Source organism: Crocuta crocuta, unplaced genomic scaffold (genome assembly GCF_008692635.1).
Source record: "Crocuta crocuta isolate KB4526 unplaced genomic scaffold, BGI_CrCroc_1.0 scaffold359, whole genome shotgun sequence".
NCBI classification, from domain to species: domain Eukaryota; kingdom Metazoa; phylum Chordata; class Mammalia; order Carnivora; family Hyaenidae; genus Crocuta; species Crocuta crocuta.
In genome coordinates, this window is record NW_027528877.1 from 1780397 (window position 1) to 1805121 (window position 24725).

The window sequence follows — 24725 nt, forward strand, 5'->3', positions numbered from 1 at the left end:
TAAATATAATCATGGAAGTAGAAATGATTAAATTATGAGAATGTTGGTTCAACTCTTTACGTATATCATTACTAAATATAAACAACTCTAATTTAGCCACCCATTTTGTTCTATCATTCCCACTGGATAAATGCTAGATAAGAAGTTGGTCGTATGTGTTTGTGCACATTGCCTAGTATACCACCTGACATAAAAAGTATCCAGCGAATGTTTGGTGCATAAAGATGAAAAAGGCATTAAGCTGTCAATTGTCTCAGACACTGAGGTGAGGGTGGAGGAAGAGCAACACATGGATTTTCAAGATCTCCTAAAAGACTATGTGTGAGAATGGTCTGTGTAACTAAACATATTTTAGGAAAGAAGATAAAACAATTTATAATGAGTTTGACAACACATGCTTTTTGTTTTTTCCTTCTGAGGAGAAGCAAACCCTCCAAAATAGCTTCTGTTTCTGAATATCATCTCAACTGCAATTAAAAAGAAAAAAAAGGTTTAAAACTAAAGGTGCTATAATACAAATTTTTTAGATGGCCATGATCCCAGGGATAAGAATTGTAGTACTTTATATATGATTAAATATGTGTGTTGGGCTAAGCAATGTAAAATGTACAAAAATGTAAAACAGGTATTTTTTTATATTGAATACTATATTCATTATGGAAACCTAGATCTAAGACTCAGTATAAGTCATTGCCTAGCAATTAAATGGAACAGTAATTCAGAGTTTGTGTATTTATAAAATTACATAGTGTCAGAGAGCCAGACCTTTTTTATTGAATTCTTGATTGTTTGTATCACTTCTAATATCATTAGTAATGGAAGATGAGAAATATTAAGGGCCCTTTGTAAATATGAATGAGTCCAATGTAAACATAAAATAAAGTGAATAAATGAAGCACTTACTTGTAGCAAGTTAAATAAAGTTGCTTAGTAGTTGATATGGGAGGTACATAATATACAGCATTTGTTGATGAATGAATATACATATATTTATTTTTATCCAAATAAAGTCTTTAATTCTCCCTTTCACTTTGCATACACAGTAACACAGTGCAACACACAGTGTTATTCATTTATTGACTTGTTTGCAGTTAGAAACAAGGGAAGTGGTGGTAATATTCCTTTGCCATAATCCTGACTCATGTTCATTTAAATCACTTCCGGATTTTTGTTTTGCATAAAACATGATTTTCCTACCAATTCTGGATAACAGTTCAAATAACTCAAAACCAAAGCATTTCTAAGGCAACAACAGTAACCTCCCGACACAACACATTTTCTGTGTCACTCATCAACTCAAATCTGTCACTTGTTCCACTGCCAGTGATTTGCCGATTCCCTCAAAGGCAGATGTTTCCTGTCACCTCTCATATCTGTGTACCTGTTTCTACCCATCTCTGTGACAAGACCAATGTTCTTCTTACTTAGACTAAGAGCATTGCATTGATGAATTCTCCTTGTAACAAATAACAAATATATGCTTAATATTTACTCAAGGAGTAACATTTGGTTCTTCTTATAACCTTTCTATGTGATTCAGCATATATAACTCACTGTATCTTAATGTCCTTAAAAAAATAAAGCCACATGACTGTAATTATACTTCACTTTAAACATAAATCCAGTTTTGGGGTGCCTGGGTGGCTCAGTCTGTAAGTATCCAACTCTTGATTTTGGCTCAGGTCATGGTCTTGCTGTTCATGAGTTTGAGCCGCACATCAGGCTCTGCACGGTCAGCACAGAGCCTTCTTGGGGTTCTCTCTCTACCTCTCCCTGCCTCTCTTAGTTTCTCTCTCAAAATAGATAAGTAAACTTAAAAAATTTTTAAAAATGAACGCAGTTTTAAAACCCCATTAAAATCACAAGACATTAACTATACCTGTTTCAATTTTACCTCTAATTATATTAGATCTATTAAATACCAATATTTCTAACTGTGCCCCAAAGCTTAGTATTAAATTTTTCCTATCTAACCAATATACACTATTATGGGATATGTTATGTTGGGCACCATTAGACATTTAACGACCACAGACTAAATGCCAAACACAGTTATGGTGACTTAGGATAAACCTTTTTATTGTTGTTGGGTTTTGTTCTTTCATCATCCTTTAGAGGTCCATTTGCTTTGTGAGTTCACTGAGCTTAATACATTACTTTTTGTATCTAAACAATGACTAGCACTAGGAGGTCCCTCAACAGATATTAAACGAAAACAGAAGTGATGCTAGCCTTCATGAAGTCATTGACTAAATGGTAAATTTGAAGAGTCACAGGTGGTTAGCAAGATTTGAGTTACACTTGAATGATCTCATGGGTAGACTATGTCTCCTGTGTCTGCCTCCAACCCCTTCCTCTGTTTCAACATTGGCTATTATCTGGGCATTGTTACCTCTACTCTAAGTAAGGAGGTAAAATTGGATTGGTACTGTGCTATCCTAGAGCCTGTTAAAATACTGGCATTAGTTACCCTAGAATCAGTTTAAATTTTTATAGGTATGAAGCTATCAAATCATTTTTTCACTGGAATCCAATAACTGACACTTAAGTGAAAACAATGGACATTTTTAGTTGACCTAATTAGGATGTAGATAATTAGATTCCTTAAACTTCTAATAGACATTATGCACTTTTACTTCTACCTTTAAAAGATTATACTCTTTTAATTGATGCCATATTACCCTAAAGTGGTAGAGTTTCAGAATGCATTAATCCTGTGCTACGTATCTATGTAGTACTTTCAAGCACATTGCTTTGTTTTTATAAATGATACCAAAATAATCCAATTCTTTAGAATATATTTATATACAATCTACAAGTATTACTTCTTATAATATTTATTTAAACCTTGATATAAATAATTTCCTTGTAGATAGCTAATGTATTTCATTATTTTAGAAGTGGGTTTTATTTAGAGTGATCTGAAAAACTCTTAAGTACTTGAAATGTAGTAGAACTTTCTGCCAACCATGAGGTATATTTTATAAGATTTTCAGGTACCCCCAAACTTGTTTATAGCTTTTCTTATAAAATTATTACAATATAATGATGATGCCTTTTATTTCCTTTTGTTCTCTGATTGCTGGTGCTAGGACTTCCAGCACTATGTTAAACAACAGTGGAGAGAGTGGACATCCCTGTCATGTTCCTGATCTCAGGGGGAAAGCTCTCCGCTTTTCCCCATTGAGGATGATGTTAGCTGAGGGCTTCTCATAGATGGCTTTTATGATGTTTAAATAAGTTCCTTCTCTCCCGACTTTCTTGAGGGTCTTTATTAAGAAGGGATGCTGTATCTTGTCAAATGCTTTTTCTGCATCTATCAACAGGATCATATGGTTTTAATCTTTTCTTTTCTTAATGTCATGTATAACATTGATTGATTTGCGAGTATTGAACCAGCCCAGTAACCCAGGATTGAATCCCACTTGATCATGGTGGACAACAACACGCAGAAGAATGAAACTAGATCATTTTTTCATACCATATACAAAAATAAACTCAAAATGGATAAAGGACCTGAATGTGAGATAGAAAACCATTAAAATCCTAGAAGAGAAAGTAGGAAACAACCTCCTTGACCACAACCACAGCAATTTCTTACTTGACACATCCCCAAAGGCAAGGGAATCAAGAGCAAAAATGAACTACTGGTATCTCATCAAGATAAAAAAGCTTCTGCACAGCAAAGGAAACAATCAATAAAACTAATAGGTAACTGATGGAATGGGAAAAGATAGTTGCAAATGACATATCAGATAAAGGGCTAGTATCCAAAATCTATAAGGAACTCATAAGACTCCACACCCGAAAAACAAACAACCCAGTGAAGAAATGCGCAGAAGACATGAACTGACACTTCTCCAAAGAGGACATCCAGATGGCCAACAGACACATGAAACGATGCTCAGCATCCCTCATCATCAAGGAAATGCAGATCAAAACCACACTGAGATACCACCTGACACCGGTCAGAGTGGCTAAAATGAACAAATCAGACTATAGATGCTGGTGAGAATGTGGAGAAATGGGCACCCTCCTACACTCTTGGTGAGAATGTAAGCTGATGCAACCCCTCTGGAAAACAGTATGGAGGTTCCTCAAAAATTAACAATAGAGGGGCGCCTGGGTGGATTAGTCGGTTAAGCATCCGACTTTCGCTTAGGTCATGATCTCGCGGTTCGTGGGTTCAAGCCCCGCGTCGGGCTCTGTGCTGACTGCCAGCTCAGAGCCTGGAGCCTGTTTTGGTCTGTGACTCCCTCTCTCTCTGACCCTCCCCTGCTCACGCTGTCTCTCTCTCTCTCTCTCTCCAAGAAATTAAAAAAATTAACAATAGAACTCCCCTAAGATCCAGCAGTAGCACTGCTAGGAATTTACCCAACGGATACAGGAGTGCTGATGCATGGGGGCACCTGTACCCCAGTGTTCATAGCAGTACTCTCAACAATAGCCAAAACATGGAAAGAACCCAAGTGTTCATCAACTGATGATGAATGGATCAAGAAGATGTGGTATATTTATACAATGGAATACTACAAGGCAATGAGAAAGAATGAAATCTGGCCATGTGTAGCAAAATGGATGGAAGTAGAGGGCATTATGCTGAGTGAAATAAGTCAGGCAGAGAAGGACAGATACCATATGTTTGCACATATAGGTGGATTAGGAGGAAGCTAACAGAGGACCATGTGGGAGAGGAAGGGGAAAAATAGTTGGGGAGAGGGAGGGAGGCAAACCATGAGAGACTCTTGAATGCTGAGGACAAACTTAAGGCTGATGTGGGTGGGAGAGAGGGGAAGGGGTTTGATGGGCATGGGGGAGGGCACTTGTTGGGATGAGCACTGGGTGTTACATGGAAATCAACTTGACAATAAAATATTTAAGGAAAAAAATAAACATTTCATGTTGTTAATTTGTAAAAAAAATAATAAAATATAATGATGATACTGCTCTGTACCCAATGGTAAGATGAAAATAGTAAAGTCAGCATATTCAACAAATGCTAAGAAAATGGTTAGTCTGGGTAACCGCTAAACAATTCATTGTCAAATTCCTGTCCCACCAAAAANGTAACTCAGAATTATTAAGAACTTAAGTTTTTGAATTTATGAATTCAAAGATACTGTCATTCAAATAATGCTTTAAATACCTAGAACTATCCATCTGGAAAAAAATCACTATATATCAAAAAGTCACTATGTACCAAAGTTATTTGGACTTCTGCTTCTGGCTAAGATTTAGTAACAGGGACTTGCTCTCCCTCCAGAAACAACTACTAAAACAGACAAAATACATGTAACAGTGGTTTTGAAGACATTGCATTAAGGGGTCATTGGGTAGTGTTTAAAAGGATCTTCACTTAATGATAGGGAATAGTTTGCCTTAGACTAAATGCTACACCAGTTCTACCTATTAACTCTTCAAAATTTCAAGATGCAAAAGAATCAAACTGTTTATAAGTAATGTAATTAATGTCCCCAAATAAGGATCAAGAATTTTTTTTAGGAATACAAAAATATCCAGCACCCGAAAAAGGTAAAGTCTAAAAGTGTCTGGAATTAAATTGAAAAGTGTTAAGAATGCAAAAAAAAAAAAATCAGGAATATATGAAGAGTAATGAAGAAAAAAATTAATTAAAACCAACCAAGATGTGACACAGATGTTAGAATTAGCAGACAAGGCCTTTAAATAGTTATTATAACTATATTATATATGTTTAAAATGTTAGAGGAATGGGAAGTATAAAAGGGATGCAGATTGTTTTAAAGATGAAAACAGCATAAACTGAGTTGAAAGAGGCACTGCATAGGATTAATGGCATATCAGATATTACAGAAGAAAAGATGATGAATTTGAAGACATAGCAACAGATTTTAATGGAACTGAAATTGACAAGGTGATTCTAAAACTCATGTGAAGTTACAAAGGACTTAGAATAGTTAAAATAGGTATGAAAGAGAGAAAGTGGAGAGCTATGGCTGTCTGACTTCAAGACATTAAATAGCTATAGTAATAAAAATGTGTGTTGGTGTAAAGAGCAACAAATCAGTTGAACAGAACAAAATCTAGAAATAGACCCATTCACATCTGGACAACTGATTTTTGACAAAGGTTCAAAGGCAGTTTAGTGGAAAAAGATATTTAGTTCAACAAATGGTGCTATAGTAATTAGATATCCATATGCAAAAGAAAAAAGTCTCAACATATACATTTCTCTTTACACAAAAATTAACTTAAAATTGATCATTGACCTAAATATAGAGCATGAAACTATAAAGCATCTAGAAGAAAAAATAGAAAATCTTTATGATGTTAATTTGGCAAAAATGTCTTAGATACAATACCAAAAGCATGACCAAACAAATAAAAAAGGCTTGATAAAGTATATTTCATCAAAATTTAACTTTTATCCTAAAAATATTGTAAGAATGAAGAGAAAATTACAAACTAGGAGAAAATATTTGCAAAGCATTTGTATTGTTGAAGATTAAAGGGCTTATTTTGAGGATATATAAAGACTACTTAAAACACAAGAAAATAAAAAACCCAGTTTAAAAAACAAATGGGCAAAAGATTTAAACATCCACTTCATAATAGAAGCTACGTAGATAGACAATAACATGAAAATATGTTCAACATCATTAGTCATTAAGAAAATGCAGAATAAAACTGTGAGGGACTTAGTAGAATGGCTAGTAAGACTGGCCACACTAAATATTAGCAAAGATGTAGAAGAACTGTAAGTTTCACTGCCCTGAATCAGATTTTACTGTCTTCCTATGATTTTCTTTTAAGCCAACACTGTTCTTCTGTCTCTTTCCTCAAGACATGGATACCCCATTCACCATGCCCTGAGATCAAATAGTGTTTTAATATTAATGAGAATTTAAAGTTGGAATCTAATGCAGATGCTTTCATGATAATCTAATAGGGGCTGTAGCAAACACCTTTTAAACTACAGAAACCCCAAAGAATGGTTAAAAGTAGGTATACATAAAGTTCTCCTGTTAATGTTTGAGATCAATTAACTTCAGAATAAAATCTCAAATGTTATAATTAGAAGTGAAACATGAATAGTTGGAAATATCAGTTATATATCTTTTCACATTAAACTGAATATCAGATTTTTTCTCTCAGGTTTCATGAGACACTTTCATAGTTAACCTTATCCCAACTGTGTTTTCCACCCCAAGCTAATTTCTTTATATATAATGTTGAAAAGCTCCTTTGATTCCAACTTGAGAAATAATTTTAGGTCTAAATAGCTTTCTCTCTCTTTTGTTTAAAATTTTTATGCTTAATTATTTTTAAGAGTGAGAGAGGCAGAGCATGAGCAAGGGAGGGGCAGAGAGAGAAGGAGAAACAGAATCCAAAGCAGGCTCCAAGCTCTGAGCTATCAGCACAGAGCCCAACACGGGGCTCGAAGTCACAGAACATGAGATCATGACCTGAGCTGAAGCCAGAAACTTAACCAACTGAGCCACCGAGGTGCCTCAGCTTTCTCTTTTCTAATGACACTAGTTGTATACTGAATGAAAAGTCAGTTCCAGCTTGATGTCTATGTTACAACAATATTCCTACTTAAAATTTACAATAAAAATAATAACAACTGTAACAGTGAAACTTTTCTTATTATCACTTAGTACCTGAGCTTCTTCCTGTTGCTTTTTAAGTTGTTCAAGCATTTGCTGAAATTCAGCCTCTTTCTGTTCTGCTTCTTCCAAGGTAGCCTGATTCTGTTCCTCATAGGCCATGGCCACCACAGCCAGTATCAAATTCACCAAATAAAAAGATCCCAAGAAAATCACCAGGACAAAAAATATCATGTAGGTTTTTCCAGCAGCACGTAATGTCTAAAGGAAATAAATGATAATTTCATCAGTTTTTTTTTTATAATGTCCCCAGGTAAAGATTTTATTTCTATAATTAGATAGTGAGGAGACGAATACTTTTTATCATCCTGTATTTTGACCAAGATTTGTTTGGTGGTAAAATGAACATTGATTCTGTTGTGTTTCTTAAATTCCACATATGAGTGAAATCGTATGATATTTTGTCTTTCAGTATAGGAGAAAGGAAGGAAAAATAAGATAAAAACAGAGGGGGAGGCAAACCATAAGAGATTCTTAAATACAGAGAACAAACAGGATTGCTGGAGGGGAGGTGGCCAGGGGGATGGGCTAAATGGGTGAGGGGCATTGAGGAGGGCACTTGCTGGGTTGAGGACTGGGTGTTATATGTAAGTGATGAATCACTGTGTTCTACTCCTGAAACAAATGCTACACTGTATGTTAACTAACTTGGATTTAGTAAATAAATAGGAAAAAAGTGAACATTGATTTTCAAAAATATTTTTACATGTTCTTTTTATGTCTACAACTAGATTATGAACTCAAAGCCATGAACATTCTTTGCATCTTCTGTAGTTCCTAGCCAAATGTCCTTCATATAAAAAGTCCTTACTGTACATGTACTGAATGAACAATTGAGATTCTAGGCAAACTTGCTGTACTACACCCTCCCCTGTATTCTAGAATGTTACTAACAAGTATTGATATTTTTCGGTTCATGTATGTTCATAAAATTAAATCCCATACATGTTAATCTGAAACTTACTGCTATGGCCTGAATGCTTATGTCCCTCCAAAACTCCCAAGTTGAAATCCTAATGTCCAAGGTGATAGTATTAGAAGATAGAGGCCTTACGGAGGTGATCTGATTATGAAGGTAGAGATATGATTGGGATTAGTGCCTGAATAAAGAGACTCCAGAGTGATCCCTAACCCCTTCTACCCTGTTGATGTCACACTCAGAAGGTATCAGCTTATGAACCAGAAAGGGGCTCTTGCCAGAAATGAGCCATGCTGGTGTCTTGATCTTAAACCTCACAGCCTCCAGAACCGTGAGCAATAAACTTCTGCTACTTATAAGCTATCCAGTTTGTGCCATATTGTTGCAGCAGCCCCAATGGACTAAGACACTTACCAACTGGTAAAGGTTCTCCCAGTAGTCTTGAGTCATGAGTCGAAATAGAGACAAGAAAGCCCAACTAAAGGTATCAAAGCTTGTGTATCCATAGTTGGGATTTCGACCAGCCTTCACACAGATGTATCCTTCTGGACACTGGCTATAAGAGAGGGAATTGGAGCTAAGGTCAGCATAGCAATTATAGCTATTTCAATTGATGATGTTAATAATATTGTCCTATCATATCAAGGGTACATACTATCAATATGACTTATCATTGTTGATACTTTCATCACCTGACTAGAGGTACTTAGTGTTTGTCAAGTTTCTCCACTGTAAATGTACTCTTTTTTTTCCTCCATAGTGCACTCTTTGCAATGAAGTCAAATGTGTAGCCCACAAATAAGGAACAGGGAGTTATGATACAGCTTCTTAAGAGTAGAGTATGTACATAAATTAGTTGGAATTCTTCTGCATGGGGGATTTGTTTGTTATCTCTCATTTATGTATTTATTCAATAATTTTTTTTAGTTTCAAGCTTTTATTTAAATTCTAGTTAGTTAGCATATAATATTAGTTTCAGAGGTAGAATTTAGTGATTCATCACTTACATACACCACTCAGTGCTCATAACAAGTGTCCTCCTTAATACCCATGACCCTTTTAACCCATCATCTGTCCACGTCCCACCAGTAACCCTGTTTGTTCCCTGTAGTTAAGAGTCTGCTAAAAAAAAAAAAAAAGTCTGTTTCATGGTTTGCCTCTCCTTTTTTTTTTCCATCTGTTTCATTTATTTTTTTTTTAATTTTAAAATATTTCTTTATTTTTGAGAGAGACAGAAGGTGAACGGGGGAGGAGCAGAGAGAGAGGGGGAGACTTAGAAACCAAAGAAGGCTCCAGGCTCTGAGCTATCAGCACAGAGCCTGACATGGGGCTCGAACTCACAAACTGTGAGATCATGACCTCAGCTGAAGTCTGAAGCTTCAGCCACCCAGATGCTCCTCATCTGTTTCATTTCTTAAATTTCACATGTAAGTGAAATGATACGGTATTTCTGTTTTTCTGACTGACTTATTTTGCTTAGCATAATCTAGGCTGGCTCCATCCACATTGTTTGACACCAGCCATAGTAACTTCTTACTAAATGCATCTCCAGAGGCAAGGGCAACAAGCAGAAATGTCCTATTTGGACTTCATCAAGATAAAAAGCTTCTGCACAGTGAGGGAAACAATCAACAAGACTTAAAGGCAACTTACAGAATGGGAGAAGATATTGGCAAATGACATATCTGATAAAGGGTTAGTATCCAAAATCCATAAGGAAGTTTTCAAACTCAACACTCAAAAAACAAATAACCCAGTTAAGAAATGGGCAGAAGACATGGATAGACATTTTTTCCAAAGACGATATCCAGATGGCTAACAGTCACATGAAACGATGCTCAACATCACTCATCATTAGGGAAATACAAATAAAAGCTCCAACGAGATATCACCTCACACCTGTTAGAATGGCTAAAATTGACAACACAGGAAACAACAGGTGTTGGTGAGGATCCAGAGAAAGAGGAATCCTCTTACACTGTTGATAGGAATGCAAATTGGAGCTGCCACTGTGGAAAACAGTATGGTAGTTCCTCAAAACGTTATAAAATAACTATCCTACAATCCAGCAATTGCACTACTACGTATTTACCGCAAGGATATAAAAATACTGATTCGAAGAGGCACATGCACCACAATATTTATGGCAGCATTATCAACAATAGCCAAATTATATAAGAAGCCCAAATGTCCATTGACTGATGAATGGGTATTCAATCACTTATTTATATGAGTATTTACTCATTATATTCATTTTATACTTTGAATTCTAATTTAATTATTTTATATAATTTGTTGCTTAAATTGTTCAAATTTTGGTCTTTGGAAGCTTCTTCATTGACTCCTGTATCTCTTTGATGTAACCTCATCGTCCTGTGTGTCTTGTTTTTGTATGTTTTTTAGCACCTTCTAACTTTGTGGCACTACAAGATGCCTTCTCTAGAATTGGCCATTTCTCCAAGAAGACCTTGTTCTTTTATTGGAAAATAGCACTAGAAACCCGGATAAATGTGTGTGTGTATGTTCATGATTGAAAATGGGTGAAAGACCTAAATGTGATACAGGAGACCATCAAAATCCTACAGGAGAAAGCAGGCAGCAACCTCTTTGATCTTGGTCACAACTTCTTACTAGACCTGTCTCTGAAGCAAAGGAAATAAAAGCAAAAATGAACTATTGGGACCTCATCAAGATAAGAAGCTTCTGCATAGCAAAGAAACAATCAACAAAACTAAAAGGCAGTCAATGGAATGAGAGAAGATATTTATAAATGGTTTATCTGATAAAGGGCTAGTACCCAAAGTCCATAAAGAACATTTCAAACTCAACACACCAATAACTAATCCAGTGAAGAAATGGGCAGAAGACATGAACTGACATTTTTCCAAAGAAGACATCCAGTTGGCTAACAGGCAGATGAAATGATGCTCAACATCATTCATTATCAGGGAAATACAAATCAAAACCACAATGAGATACCACCTCACACCTACCATAATGGCTAAAATTAACAACTCAGGCAACAACAAATGTTGGTGAGGATGCGGAGAAAGGGGAGCCCTTTTGCACTGTTGGTGGGAATATGAAATGTTGTGCCCACTCTGGAAAACAGTATGGAGGTTCCTCAAAAAATTAAAAATAGAACTACCCTACAATCCAGCAATTGCACTACTAGGTATTTATCCAAAGGATTCAAAAATGCTGATTAGAAGGGGCACATGCACCCTAGTGTTTATAGAAGTTCTATCAACAACAGCCAAATTATGGAAAGAGGCCAAATGTCCATCGACTGATAATAGATAAAGAAGATGTGGTACATATGCACAATGGAGTACTACTCAGCGATAAAACAAAATGAAATCTTGCCGTTTGCAAAAACGTGGATAGAACTAGGGGGTATTATGCTAAGCAAAATAAGTCAGTCAGAGAAAGACAAATATTATACAATTTCACTCATAAGTGGAATTTAAGAAACACAACAGATGAACATGGAGGGGAAGGAAAAATAAAATAAAAGCAGAGAAGGAGGCAAGCCATAAGAGACTCTTAAATACAGAGAACAAACTGGGGATTGCTAGAAGGGAGGTGGATGGAGGGATGGGCTAAATGGATGATGGGCATTGAGGAAGACACTTGTTGGGATGAGCACTGGGTGTTATATATAAGTGATGAATCACTGGGTTCTACTGCTGAAACCAATACTACACGATATGTTAATTAACTTGAATTTAAATAAATGGAAAGAGGAAAATAAGTGTCTGCTTTTATCATCTGCCATCTATATGTTTAATTGTTCAAATACCAGTATACATGCAGTTTTCTCAGGACTCTTAATCCATACTAACATGGGAAACAACTTTGTTAACTAGAGGACAGAGGTTTTTTTTTTGCCCTTGTCTTACAGATATCACTCATTTCCAGATTTGCTTATCAGTACTTATTATGCCATTCATTCTTTGAGTTTTTAAATACATTTTAAATGTATTTATATCTCTTTGTCACATTCTGTATTTCAACCTGAGATACCCCAACCTCACAAATAATTTTTTTATTTGCATACACTGTTAACTCCTTGTGCTGTCAAGTTCTGTGAGTTTTGACAGATGCTTAGTGTTCACCATTACAGAATTAAAAAGAAGTTTCTCCACCCTAAAATACTCTGCATGTATCACCCAGTCAACCCCATACCCCAAACCCTTGAAAAACTGATCTTTTTATCATTTCTATTGTTTATCCTTTTCAGAATTCATGTAATTGGAATCTGATGAATACAGCTTTTTAATATGGCTTTTTTTCATGTATTAATACGCATTTAAGTTCATAAATGTCTTTTTGTGGCTTGATAGCTCATTTACTTTTTATCATTGAATAATATTTCACTGGATGAATACAGCACAGTTATCCATTCACCTGTTAAAGGACGTCTTGATTGCTTCCAATTTTTCTTTTTTAGGTTTATTTATTTTGAGAGAGAGCATGCATGCATGCATGTAGCAGGGCAGGGGCAAAGAAAGGAGAGAGAGAATCCCAAGCAGGCTCCATGCAGCCTGGAACCTCATGTGGGGCTCAGTGCCATCAACTGTGAGGTCATGACCTGAGCCGAAATCAAAAGTTAGATGCTTAACCAGCTGAATCACCCAGGCACCCCAGTTTCTTGTGATTATGAATACAACTGTTATAAATATTCACATGGATGTTTTTATGTAGACATAAATTTCAAGTTAATTGGCTAAATATCCAGTAGGGCAATTGCTGGATCATATGGTTAGACTGTGTTTATTTTGTAAGAAACTGCCAGATTGTCTTCCAAAGTGACTGTAAGCAGTTTGTATTGGCAGTTTTTTGGATTTTTAACCATTCGAATAGGTATATAATACATAGTAGTAACTCATTTTTGCTTTAATTTTCAATTCCCTAATGACAAATGATGTTTAGCATCTTTATGTACCCTTATTAGCCATCTGTATATATTCTTTTATAGGGTGTCCACATTTTTGCCTATTTTTAAATTGAGTTATTTGTGGCATTTTTTGTTGAGTTTTAAGAGTGTATATTATGGATACAAGTCTTTTTTCAGATACATGTTTTGCAAATATTTTCTCCCAATTATGGCTTGTTTTTCATTCCCTTTACAGTGTCTCTGCAGAGCAGAAATTTTTAATTTTAATTAAATCCAACTTAATCAATTTGTTCTTTTATGGATTTTGTTATTGGTGTTTAAAACTTATCACCAAATCTGAAGTCACGTAGATTTTATTCTATGCTTTCTTATGGAAGTTTTATGGTATTTTTATTTTACATTTAGGTCTATGATTGATTTTGAGTTAGTTCTTGTGTAAAGTGTGAGATCTATATGTAGGTCCATTTCTTTGCATATGCATTCACAATTGTTTCAGCACCATTTTTCAAAAAAACTTTCCTTTCTCCATTGAACTGGATTTTCCTCTTTGTCAAAAATTAGTTGACTACATTTGTGTAGGTCTAATTTTATCCGGGGTGGGGGGTTTTCTCTGTTCTGTTTCAGTGATCTATATATGTATTCTTTCCCACATACCATACTGTCTTGACTACTGTAGCCTTATAGGAAGTCTTGAAATTAGGTATATTTCTTTAGAGTTTTATTTGACAACAACAGGGGCTATCAGTTTTACAATATAAATCGCCTAATGCATACTAAGTACTCAAAAAAAGAGAAATGATTATTATGGTTTAATAGGGATAAAGTATGGATCATCCAACCTTACCTAAAATTTTATCTAGACTTTTATATTATACATAATAATAAAAATAATACCTAAAATGCAATAAATCTTCATGATAGACCAGGGGCTAATCCAAGTGCTTTATGTGTTTTAATTAACTAATCACCATAACAACCCTGAGAGACAATATTACTTTCCACATTTTAGAAATAAATAAACTCAGATACAGAGAGCCTAGAACACTTTTCCAAAGTCAGGGTTTGTAAATGGTAGAGTTAGGGTTTGAATCCAAGTGTATATGAACTCTAGAATTCATGCTCTTATTTACTACATTCCCTTAAAAAAGGTTAGGAAAAATATCAGGAAAATAATTCTCCTCCTCCTTCTGCCAACACCATCTCTAGAACTGATATACTTTTTCAATAATACACTTAGATATTTATGGCCATACAAGTTTCCCATTTTCTGGGATGACTCAAAATATGTTTTGTGTAAGTTCTGTGGTTTAAGAGTCACTTAATGTTGCTATCCTTGACTTCTAAAAAATATATATATCCTAACCTAAAATTACTTTATAATTCTCTTGGGAAAATATGTTAAGTATGAGAGACCAGCAGGATGACCAAGATACTAAAGTGTCTCTTATTGTAGAATGTGACCAAAAGAACTGTAAGGTATGCAAACTCAAACTTGGACATGCCTTTGACATATATCTGTCCATTGGCTTTTTTTGCACACTGGGTTTCATGCTACTTCAAAAATACCCAACTCTCTCAAAAGCAATTTCCCAACTGAGCTTGCACCCTGAAGATCATGTTATAGTCTGAATCTTTCCAACCACAGCAGAGCTCATCACAACAGCACATACCCATTATTGATCAAAATGTGCTCTTATTGTGTTTTCTTCCCTATATTTATTAAACAGGTCTGATGGGCTTACAAAAGAAATTGACTATGGATCTTCACACTTTGGAGTAATAATCAGGTACATTTTAATTATGAAATTCTAGAAAAAAGGTCTTCACCCAGAGGGGTGATTTTAATGGCTGTGAATTTAAAATTGATAGTGATCCAGTAACACAGAGAAGGTACTTCCTAGGTAGGTAGCACTACTCTTGATTATATGCATGTAAGAATACCCTTGTATTTTTTTCCTATCTGCTTTTTCTCAAAGTGCTCTACATTTTTTTATGTTGTGTTTCTTACCCTGCATCTGAGCCATTTCCACAGAGTAAAGGGTCCTTTTGTCCATCCAAAACATAAAAGTGACCTGTTAATATAAAGAATAAGCTAATTCATTTCATATCAATCCTACTGACATTATGAATAAATGAGAGTTTGACTATCAGTTATTTTCAAAGTGGATACAATAATGTATATTTACGAAGATGGCTTCAAGCCCACAGCCTCAACTATTTATAGTAGAAAAATCATTCAGCAACACTAAGGTTAACAATGTAGCAATATTTCTTACTGTCATCTTCAATATAATCCTTCCAGTTAAATGTACTCATTGTTACATTAACAAATATCCCATTTGAATCCATTGTGCCATTAAAGTAGGATGTGGTGTTGGTTTCAAAAGCAGAATCGCTTGGGGGCCATTGCAAGCATTTATTCCGCAGGTTGCCCATGAACAGCTGCAGACCAATTAGAGCAAACACGCTCAGACAGAACACAGTCAAGATCATGACGTCAGAAAGCTTCTTCACAGACTGGATTAGGGCCCCCACAATGGTCTTTAAACCTGAGGAAAGACAATAGGTCATCCAAGGAATAGTGTCAGAAGCCACAATGTATGTCTTCTTAGTTACACACATTCTCTTTTCCCATAAACAGTTGCTTGGCTGTTTAGACACCAGAGCTTAATGGATATAGCCAGATGGTTTGGGAAATGGATGAAAAGCAGGTTTTATTTATGAATAGTATGCTTTCTGGAAGCTTTAAAATGAAAGTGTAAATATCTAGGCAGGAAGATTTTTTGTTTGTTTATTCATTATTTTTGAGAGAGAATGTGAACAGGGGAGGGATAAAGAGAGACACACACAGAATCTGAAGTAGGCTCTGAGCTGTCAGCACAGAGCCCAACGCGGGGCTCGAACCCATGAATCATGAGATCATGACCTGGGCCGAACTTGGATGCTTAACTGACTAAGGCACCCAGGTGCCCCTAGGCAGAATGCTTTCTTGCCTGCGGTTTTATATGTTGCCATGAGCACCTAAAGATGAACTTGCAGTTATTTTTCATTTCAGATTTTGTGTTTCATGAGGCTGTCTCCCTCCAACCCATTCTTTATACCAGCCTCCAAGTAGCAATAATTCAGAAGATAAAACAATTGAAAATACTAAAAGTCCTATGCCAGGCACATGCTGTTCAGTAATAATCTTTTCTCCTTTGTAAAAGGAGATCTGTTTTCAGAATAGACCTGCAGTGAATGGTAAAACCCAAACCAGTTAGTAAAGGCATGCTAGCAAAGCTTTTTCCAGATTGTAAAAAAGAAAACTTTACATCATAAATGCAGAAAGAATGACACAGAGAGTGCACACATGAGTTCACACTAGTACTTTTACAGACAACTCATGCAATTCTGTTAAACTCAAAGCCTGACTTTATAAATAAGCATGTAATTCTAACATTTTAGGAACTGAACTGCATTGAAACATCATTTGGCATTCAAGTTGGCAAACAAGAATAATAAACAAGTCTACTATCACAAATGTGGTTTCTACCTAAGTATTATTACAGTGTACTTAAAGTCAGCCCCAGTGTTTAACCCCATTCGCACCTGGAATGACGGAGATTGTTTTCAGCGCTCGGAGAACTCTGAATGTTCTCAGCGCTGAGACATTGCCCAGGTCCACGAACTCTGTCACGTATCTGTAATAGGGAGTTCACACACAACACAATAATACACAAGAAAAGTTGGAGATAAAAGGAGCCTATCATCTTACACCAGTTTCTTCTTACCTGAAATTACAGAAATAGTTTTCAGAGCTCTCAAGACTCTGAAAATTCGAAGGGCTGAAACATTGCCTAGGCTTACAAATTCTCTTACATACCTGTAGGATTAAATCAGAGTTACTGATAATTTTGGCAAAGTTTATTCTAAATAAAGAATGAAAGCTGGGTTTGGCATACAGAGCCCCTTGATGTTAACAAATGGAATTGCTACAGACCTCAGAATGCCTCAGCTGGAAGCTGCTTTTAAGGAATACAATATTGTTGCTTTATCTCAATGTAATTTTCACTAATATGAACAAGCTTACTTATAAAAGTAAAGTACAGTTGAAGATGTTATAGTCAATGAATGACTTCATTTTGATGATGTGGAAGACTCTATGACATGAAGATAATTCTGTTTATTGCTCATTTACCAGATATATTTACCTTGCAATATCTATTCTAATGTGTATTCTCAAAATATATGAGGTGTACAGTTAATTTGGCTAATAAGAAATTCTGCAATTAAAATATGTCACAGCAACCTGGCTCATGCTACACCTATTTTCATTCCTTCGAGTTTAACTTTTCAAAAATACTCACGCCATCACAATGACACTAAAATCCAGCCAGTTCCATGGATCACGAAGGAATGTAAAATCTTCTAAGCAAAACCCTCTTGCCAAGATTTTTATAAGTGACTCAAAAGTGTAGATTCCAGTGAATGTGTATCTAGAAAAAGCATCCAAACAAAAATTAACAATTTCATTTGAGCTGTGAATATACATATTTTCAACATGGCAAATCTTATCCTTTTGTGGTTTTTAAATTTGCTAAAATCTTGTTTCTTATTCCCATTTACAAAGACTTGACTGGTTTAATTCATCTTACAAGCCTGAGTAAAGGATTAAACTGAAGAGATAATATCTTCCTGCAAAGAATCTGGTCTTGTTCAACTATTTAGATTTTTAGAATAATAGTTTCATGTGTTTTATGGATTAATGAACAAGTGTGGCCCTCTAGAGCACCACTGTTTGATTAAAATATAATACAAGCTATTTAGTTTGGAAATTTTTAGTAGCCAAATAAAAAAGTAAGAAAAAACAAGTGAATTCAATTTTCATCTTATATATATTTTTTTTTTTTTATGTTTTATTTATTTTTGAGAGAGAGAGAGAGAGAGACAGCGTGAGCAGGATAGGGACAGAAAGAGAGGGAGACAGAATCCAAAGACAGGCTCCAAGCTCTGAGCTAGCTATCAGCACAGAGCCAGACACGGGGCTCGAGCCCATAAACCTCGAGATCATGACCTGAGCCAAAGCCAGACACTCAACCGACTGAGCCACCCAGGTGCCCCTTATATATTTTTTAAACCAATATATCTGAAATACTATTATTTCAACAATTAAGGCTAGACAAATTTCAAGTTTCATGTGTGGCTAGTGTTTCACTCATTAGACAATACAGCTCTAGAGGTAAAATTTCTTGGATTTTTTTATTTATAATAAAATATTTCATTCAAATTTATTAATGTAGAGTTATTTTTAGGAATATGTCACATGTCTAATCTAGAAAATATACTTTCCCACTTTAAGATTCAGGCATAGAGTCTTAAAACTGCTTCTCTCTCTCTGTGCATACACACACACACAAACACACGTAATTACGAAAAATCAGAGATAAACAAAACTTCTGATTTTAACCTTGCATCAGCTACTGTTTCTATACAGTTGGGCCAAATCATTTAAACATGCTCAAATTCAAATTTCAGGCTCCAACATGGTGAAAGATTTTCCATTTACTCTTTGATATAGTGCATTTTTAGCTCCCTACCCCTTGAGTGTTGACAATATTAAGTTATTTCTGTTTCTTCCAAAAATAGTTGAGAAAGAGTACTTGTTTTTCAATATTGTGTTCTTTTAAAAAGTACAATTTAATATTATCTTTCAGATCACTCAAGTCACAAAGATTTGACTTACTTTTATTAAAAACAATTATATTTGCCTGCCTGCTAGTATTTTATATGTGAATATTCCCCTAAAGTTAAGGGAGTTATTTTTACACAGTGTTTTTCAGAAATTTCTCTCAGATAAGGGAACAAAGAAATGAGAGGAAAATGTATACAGAAATCTTCACATCACGTTTCCCTAAGAATGTTTCTCCTCCCTTTTAAAATAATTCAATTGATTTTTTGAGGAATAAGTATAATTGCTATCTTTACTTATTATGAAGTAGCTGACTTTATTAGGAAAAAGTCTACATTACAACACCAAGCTTATATTTACTTGTGTTTTAGTGTGGATCTTTGCACATTACACATAGCCACCCTGACATCTTCTGCTCAAAGATAGCTGCCTTGTAAAAAGCCATAAGCGATAGCTCAACATGTGTTTTACTTATCACATTAATGGTGAATGCCCTATGGTCTATGCCTAGGCAATTCTAAGTTATCTACAGATTTACTAGGGGTAAGATGAAGGCCCCTACTCCTATCCCTGTTTTTGGAAAAGTAAGAAAATGTATGACATTTGAAGTATATAATGAGTGTTGATAGCTATTCAAGGAAGAGTATGCTGGAGTTTAACATCTGAGATAGAGCTTTACACAGAATAGGTGTTCAGAAGTACCTATTAGCAAACTAGATTGAACAGGTAAGTGAGAATCTTGGCTCTGCTCCCACTAGTCTCTCTCATGCTCTTGATTCTGTTCATGTCACTGAGGTTTTCTCCCGTAATTATGATTCTAAAGACCTGCCTTCCTTTCATAACATGACCCTCACTATGCAATATGGTCCTCAGCCTATTCTGTGTGTGTCACCATTTTGTACAGGGACTGTTTATGCTACCAATGATCTGTTTTCATGTCAGAACTGAGTTATTTTCTCTTTTCTTTGGACTCTGTTAGCTTTGGTTTGCTGGTTGTCACCACTGATTTTGCTTGTTTTTCTACCTCTTTGCTGTCAAGTGAGTAGGGATAAATGATCAGGAAACCTGTGCAAAGTTTTACTACTGACTGATGAAGTTAAAAACTTTTGTCAGGGTAAAGCTATTTTCATAATGGATATAGTCATCTCTAAAAAGTGACTTTAAAAAGAGATCTGCATAGTCAAGTAATAATATTCAAGTGTCTTCTTTAACTATCTCTTAATAATGTTATACAAATAAATGAGATTTATACAGGTTTAAATGCTTCAGTAGCTTCTGCTAGGAGAATTACACACATAATAGTTTTATATAGGTGTATACATTTGTTAACCCACAGATGATAAATGATATCTAAGAATTCTGTTAAATTGCTTCATCAACATAAGAACTGGATCCTTTCCTAAAATGATTTCTAGGGAGCATTGCCAAGCTACTACCAAGGAAAAAAATTAATGTGTTATATCACTGACAAATGATGGCTTAGAATAGTGCATTAAATCCTCAAAAAAGCAGAAATAGAAGTGGCAATGTGTGTCATAATAATTTATCTCCTATTGGATATTACTTTTAAAAAATATATCAATAAAAGAACATACTAAAAACTTCTTTTTCACTAAACCTGATCATTGTATTATACTATACATAATAGCCTACATACCCTAAACACCTGTTTCACTAATTAAATGTTTCTTTGTCATGAATAATTTCATATGTGACTAAGTTAGGAAATAATGCAAAAATAAGTATATGCATTATAATGCAAAAATTGTGTTAGTTAATGCAAAATTTTCCCCATATTGATGTTTTGAATCAATTAGTGGCATCTTTTTTCCTTGTACTTAAATAGAATATCCTTAGCATTAAAGGAAGACATTAATACTAATGCAGAGAATTGACCTAAGAGCCTTCTTCAGTGCCTTCTAGTTTGGGGGCTAGTTTAACATGCCCCAAAACTATTGTGCTTACACTTTTCCCTTTGTATTAAAATAATGAATCAAATGTTTTATTTTGAAGACATGATAGAAATGTCCCCAAGGTCTTCATCTTAAAGGAGAAAGGACAAGGGTCTGAGACTGCAAAGGATTTGTTGGCTGTGACTTTTGGTACAAACATCTATAGACATTTTTTTTATGGGGATTGTTACTGTTTTTATTAGTGTTCTAATTACAAAGTTTCATAAGTTTTGAGTGATGTGCTCTTAATCTTGTTTTCCCCTAAGCCCTGTTATTTTTTTGAGCTATGATTTTGTAGAGACATTTTCTTTCTTTTATGGAACATATCTATGGTGTTTTAGCACAGATACTGTATCTAAAAAAACTACATATCTGAATCTAACTAAATATCTAAGCTACTTAAGCACTTAAATGTGTTTTCCTAAATATAATGATATATAACCATAATACCTAATATGATATGTAATACTAAATATCTAAATTAGTTTTATGAAAATATAACACTAATAGTAATATACTGGAATACAATAATTGTATTCATCATATTACTCATATGGTCATTGTTTTTTTATCTAAAATGCATACCATAATACTTTTATGCTAAATGATTGGTTTAGTTTACCAGCTAGTGTGTATTATTTATAACCTTTCTTAAATAGGTACTTTCATGAATTTGTTGGAAAAAGACTTACCTCATAGAACAAAAACTCCCCTAAAGAACTTCCCTTATCTTCTTTCATGTTATGGAAATAACTTTTTCTTAGAGGTTTTTAGCCTGACCCCAAAAAGTGGAAAGCTTAAGTCAGACCATAATCATAAGGAGATTGTTAGAGGATTTGACTGTGCATTTCTCATTCCAAGAAGTCATTCCTACTTACTCTACATTCTTCGTCCAGTCTGGAGGGTTACTCAAGGTCATAAATACACAGTTGGTCAAAATAGTACACATGATAAGCATGCTGAATAAAGTAGATTATAGTTAAGGAATAAATGCTAACATTATCATCGCCATTTACAAACAATCCAATACAAAAAAAAAAAAACAATAAAGTTACCTCTGAAATTAGTCTTACTTATTTGTATTAAAGCAATGGTAAAAATAGTAATACGTAATAAAATAAAATAATAAATAATAATAAATTTTGAAGCCTGTCATACATTCTTACTCTACTTCTTTTCATTTTTCATCATTTTCTCACAAAACTGAATTTAATAGAAAGAGATCCATATTAGAAGCAATGGGAATTTTGCATCCCAAGCAATTATATGAAATAGAACTGGAAGGGGAAATGACGTTCTTTAGTAAGTTAGTTCACAGTGTAAAAGTATAAAAAGTCTGAGTTTAATTATATCTGAAATTGTACTTCAGATATCATTTAAAATTGCCACTTACTGGCAAAATGTTAATGAATGCAATATAAAAACCTGAGAATGTATAGCCCAGTATGTTAAAAAATTACACTGAGAATTCTACTCTAATTAGGTACTTTTAATAGTCTTATTAGTCTCATTTTTTTAGTGTTTATAACATAAGAATAAAGGAATAGATAATTTTTTGCTGATAAGTTAATATTATTTTCTAACTTTTTATTTTGCTTTAGACTGTGGGGGAACTTAATGGGCCATCTAGTTATCTTCCTGGATCTTCACATCATACCAAAACAGATAAAGACTATTTTGAAGACTTCCTGAGAATTAACTGTAATTAATTTCTCTTAAGATCTCAATCAGACTTTACTCTATGGAAGATTGTGATTATTTAATATAAATACTTTCTAATATCAAACCATAGAATGAAAACAATTCAAATGAACCTCAGAAAATTATCAGTCCTGTCTTCCCTGTCTCTAGGTTAATCAGTCTTTTGTCTCACTTTTAGTTTTTAGAAGGCTATTTTGAATCTGTCTGTATAAAATGCCCATTCTTGATTAAAGAGGTAAATGTGAGGCAGGAAACCATTAAAATCCTAGAGGAAAACATAGGCAGTAATCTCTTTGACATCAGCCAGAGTAGCTTCTTACAAGATAGGTCTCCTGAGGCAGGGGAAACAAAGGCAAAACTAAACTATTGGCACTTGATCAAAATGAAACACTTCTGCATAGTGAAGGAAACAATCAACAAAACTAAAAGTCAACCTATGGAATAGGAGAATATATTTACAAATGACACATTGGATAAAAGGTTCGTATCCAAAATCTATAAAGAAATTATCAAACTCAGCACTAAAAAACAAATAATCCAATTTTTAAAAAAATGGGCAGAAGACATGAACAGACAGTTTTCCAAAGAAGACATCCAGGTGGCTAACAGACACATGAAAAGACTCTCAACATCACTCATCATCAGGAAAATACAAATCAAAACTCTGATGAGATATCACCTGTCAGAATGGCTAAAATTAACAATACAAGGAACAACAGGTGTTGGCAAAGATGTGGAGAAAGGGGAACTGTCTTACACCGTTGGTGGGAATGAAAACTGGTGCAGCCACTGTGGAAAACAGTATGGAGGTTCCACAAAAAGTTAAGAGTAGAACTACCCTACAATCCAGCAATTGCACTACTAGGTATTTACCCAAAGGATACAAAAATACTAATTTGAAGGGATACATATACCCCAATGTTTATAACAGCATTAACTACAATAGTCAAATTATGGAAAGAACCCACATGTTTATCAACTGGTGATTGGATGTAGAAATGTGGTATAAATATAATGGAATATTACTCAGCCGTAAAAAATGAAATCTTACCATTTGCAATGATGTGGATGGAACTAGAGAATATTATGCTAAGTGAAATGTCATTCAGAAAAAATGTCATTCAAATACCATATAATTCCACTCATGTGTGGAATTTAAGAAACAACAAATTATCATCAGGGTAAAAGAGGCAAACCAAGAAACAGACTATTAACCTACAGAGAAAAACTGATTACCAGAGAGGAGGTGGCTAGGGGAATGATGGGGATTAAGGAGTGCACTTGTGATGAGCACCAGGTGTTGTATGGAAGTGTTGAATCACTAAATTATACACCTGATACTAAAATTACACTGTATGCTAACTGGAATTTAAATAAAAACTTAAAGAAATAAAAATAAATGCCCATTCTTGAACATACCCTCTGAATACCAATCTGTTTTTATTATTACCAATTGAGAATATTTTTGAAATCAACACCTATTCTGTCCTTTTTTTGTGTGTCCTTTTTGACTACCATTATAAATAGTCTTAAATTCAGTGATATTTAAATATATATTATAGTCGTTTAATGTATATTTAGTGATGGAAGGATGGACAGACCCAGGTGCTGAAGATATAGAACCAATTAAGGCATAAAAGTTTGAACATTGGTAATATAGACAATATTTAGCAATGGTTATGTATGGTCTAATTGAGATTAATAAAAGTGTGAGGTAGCTTTGCTGTTATTCCTTCTATACCATGTGTTTAATTTAAACATTAATTATCACCATTCATTTTTTTACTTCTAGAATCTTAATAGTAATTCTATACTAATCTCTTTATAAATAGCAGAAAATCAATGAGAACAGGTTAAATAACAATGTCACCATTAATATCACAGAATTTCTATATATTTAACATATAAAGAAATATATATAAAATCTAAATACATA

At 34.5% G+C, this 24725-nt stretch overlaps 1 protein-coding gene across 6 annotated transcripts in view; it reads right to left on the reverse strand.

The window, feature by feature from the left end:
• Nucleotides 1-24725, reverse strand: part of LOC144225546 (sodium channel protein type 3 subunit alpha) — an 81748-nt gene that overhangs the window by 54520 nt on the left and 2503 nt on the right. For 3 of the 6 annotated variants that reach the window (XM_077756775.1, XM_077756773.1, XM_077756770.1), the window contains exons 3-9: nucleotides 21967-22056; nucleotides 17815-17943; nucleotides 17057-17148; nucleotides 15745-16017; nucleotides 15477-15540; nucleotides 8983-9124; nucleotides 7644-7850 (exon numbers count right to left, since the gene is read on the reverse strand). In XM_077756775.1, coding sequence (XP_077612901.1) covers nucleotides 7644-7850; nucleotides 8983-9124; nucleotides 15477-15540; nucleotides 15745-16017; nucleotides 17057-17148; nucleotides 17815-17943; nucleotides 21967-22056 — 997 coding nt within the window. Of the gene's footprint in view, nucleotides 1-7636; nucleotides 7851-8982; nucleotides 9125-15476; nucleotides 15541-15744; nucleotides 16018-17056; nucleotides 17149-17814; nucleotides 17944-21966; nucleotides 22057-24725 lie in introns of all 6 variants that reach the window. The other 3 variants (XM_077756772.1, XM_077756769.1, XM_077756771.1) reach the window with 2 other exon arrangements.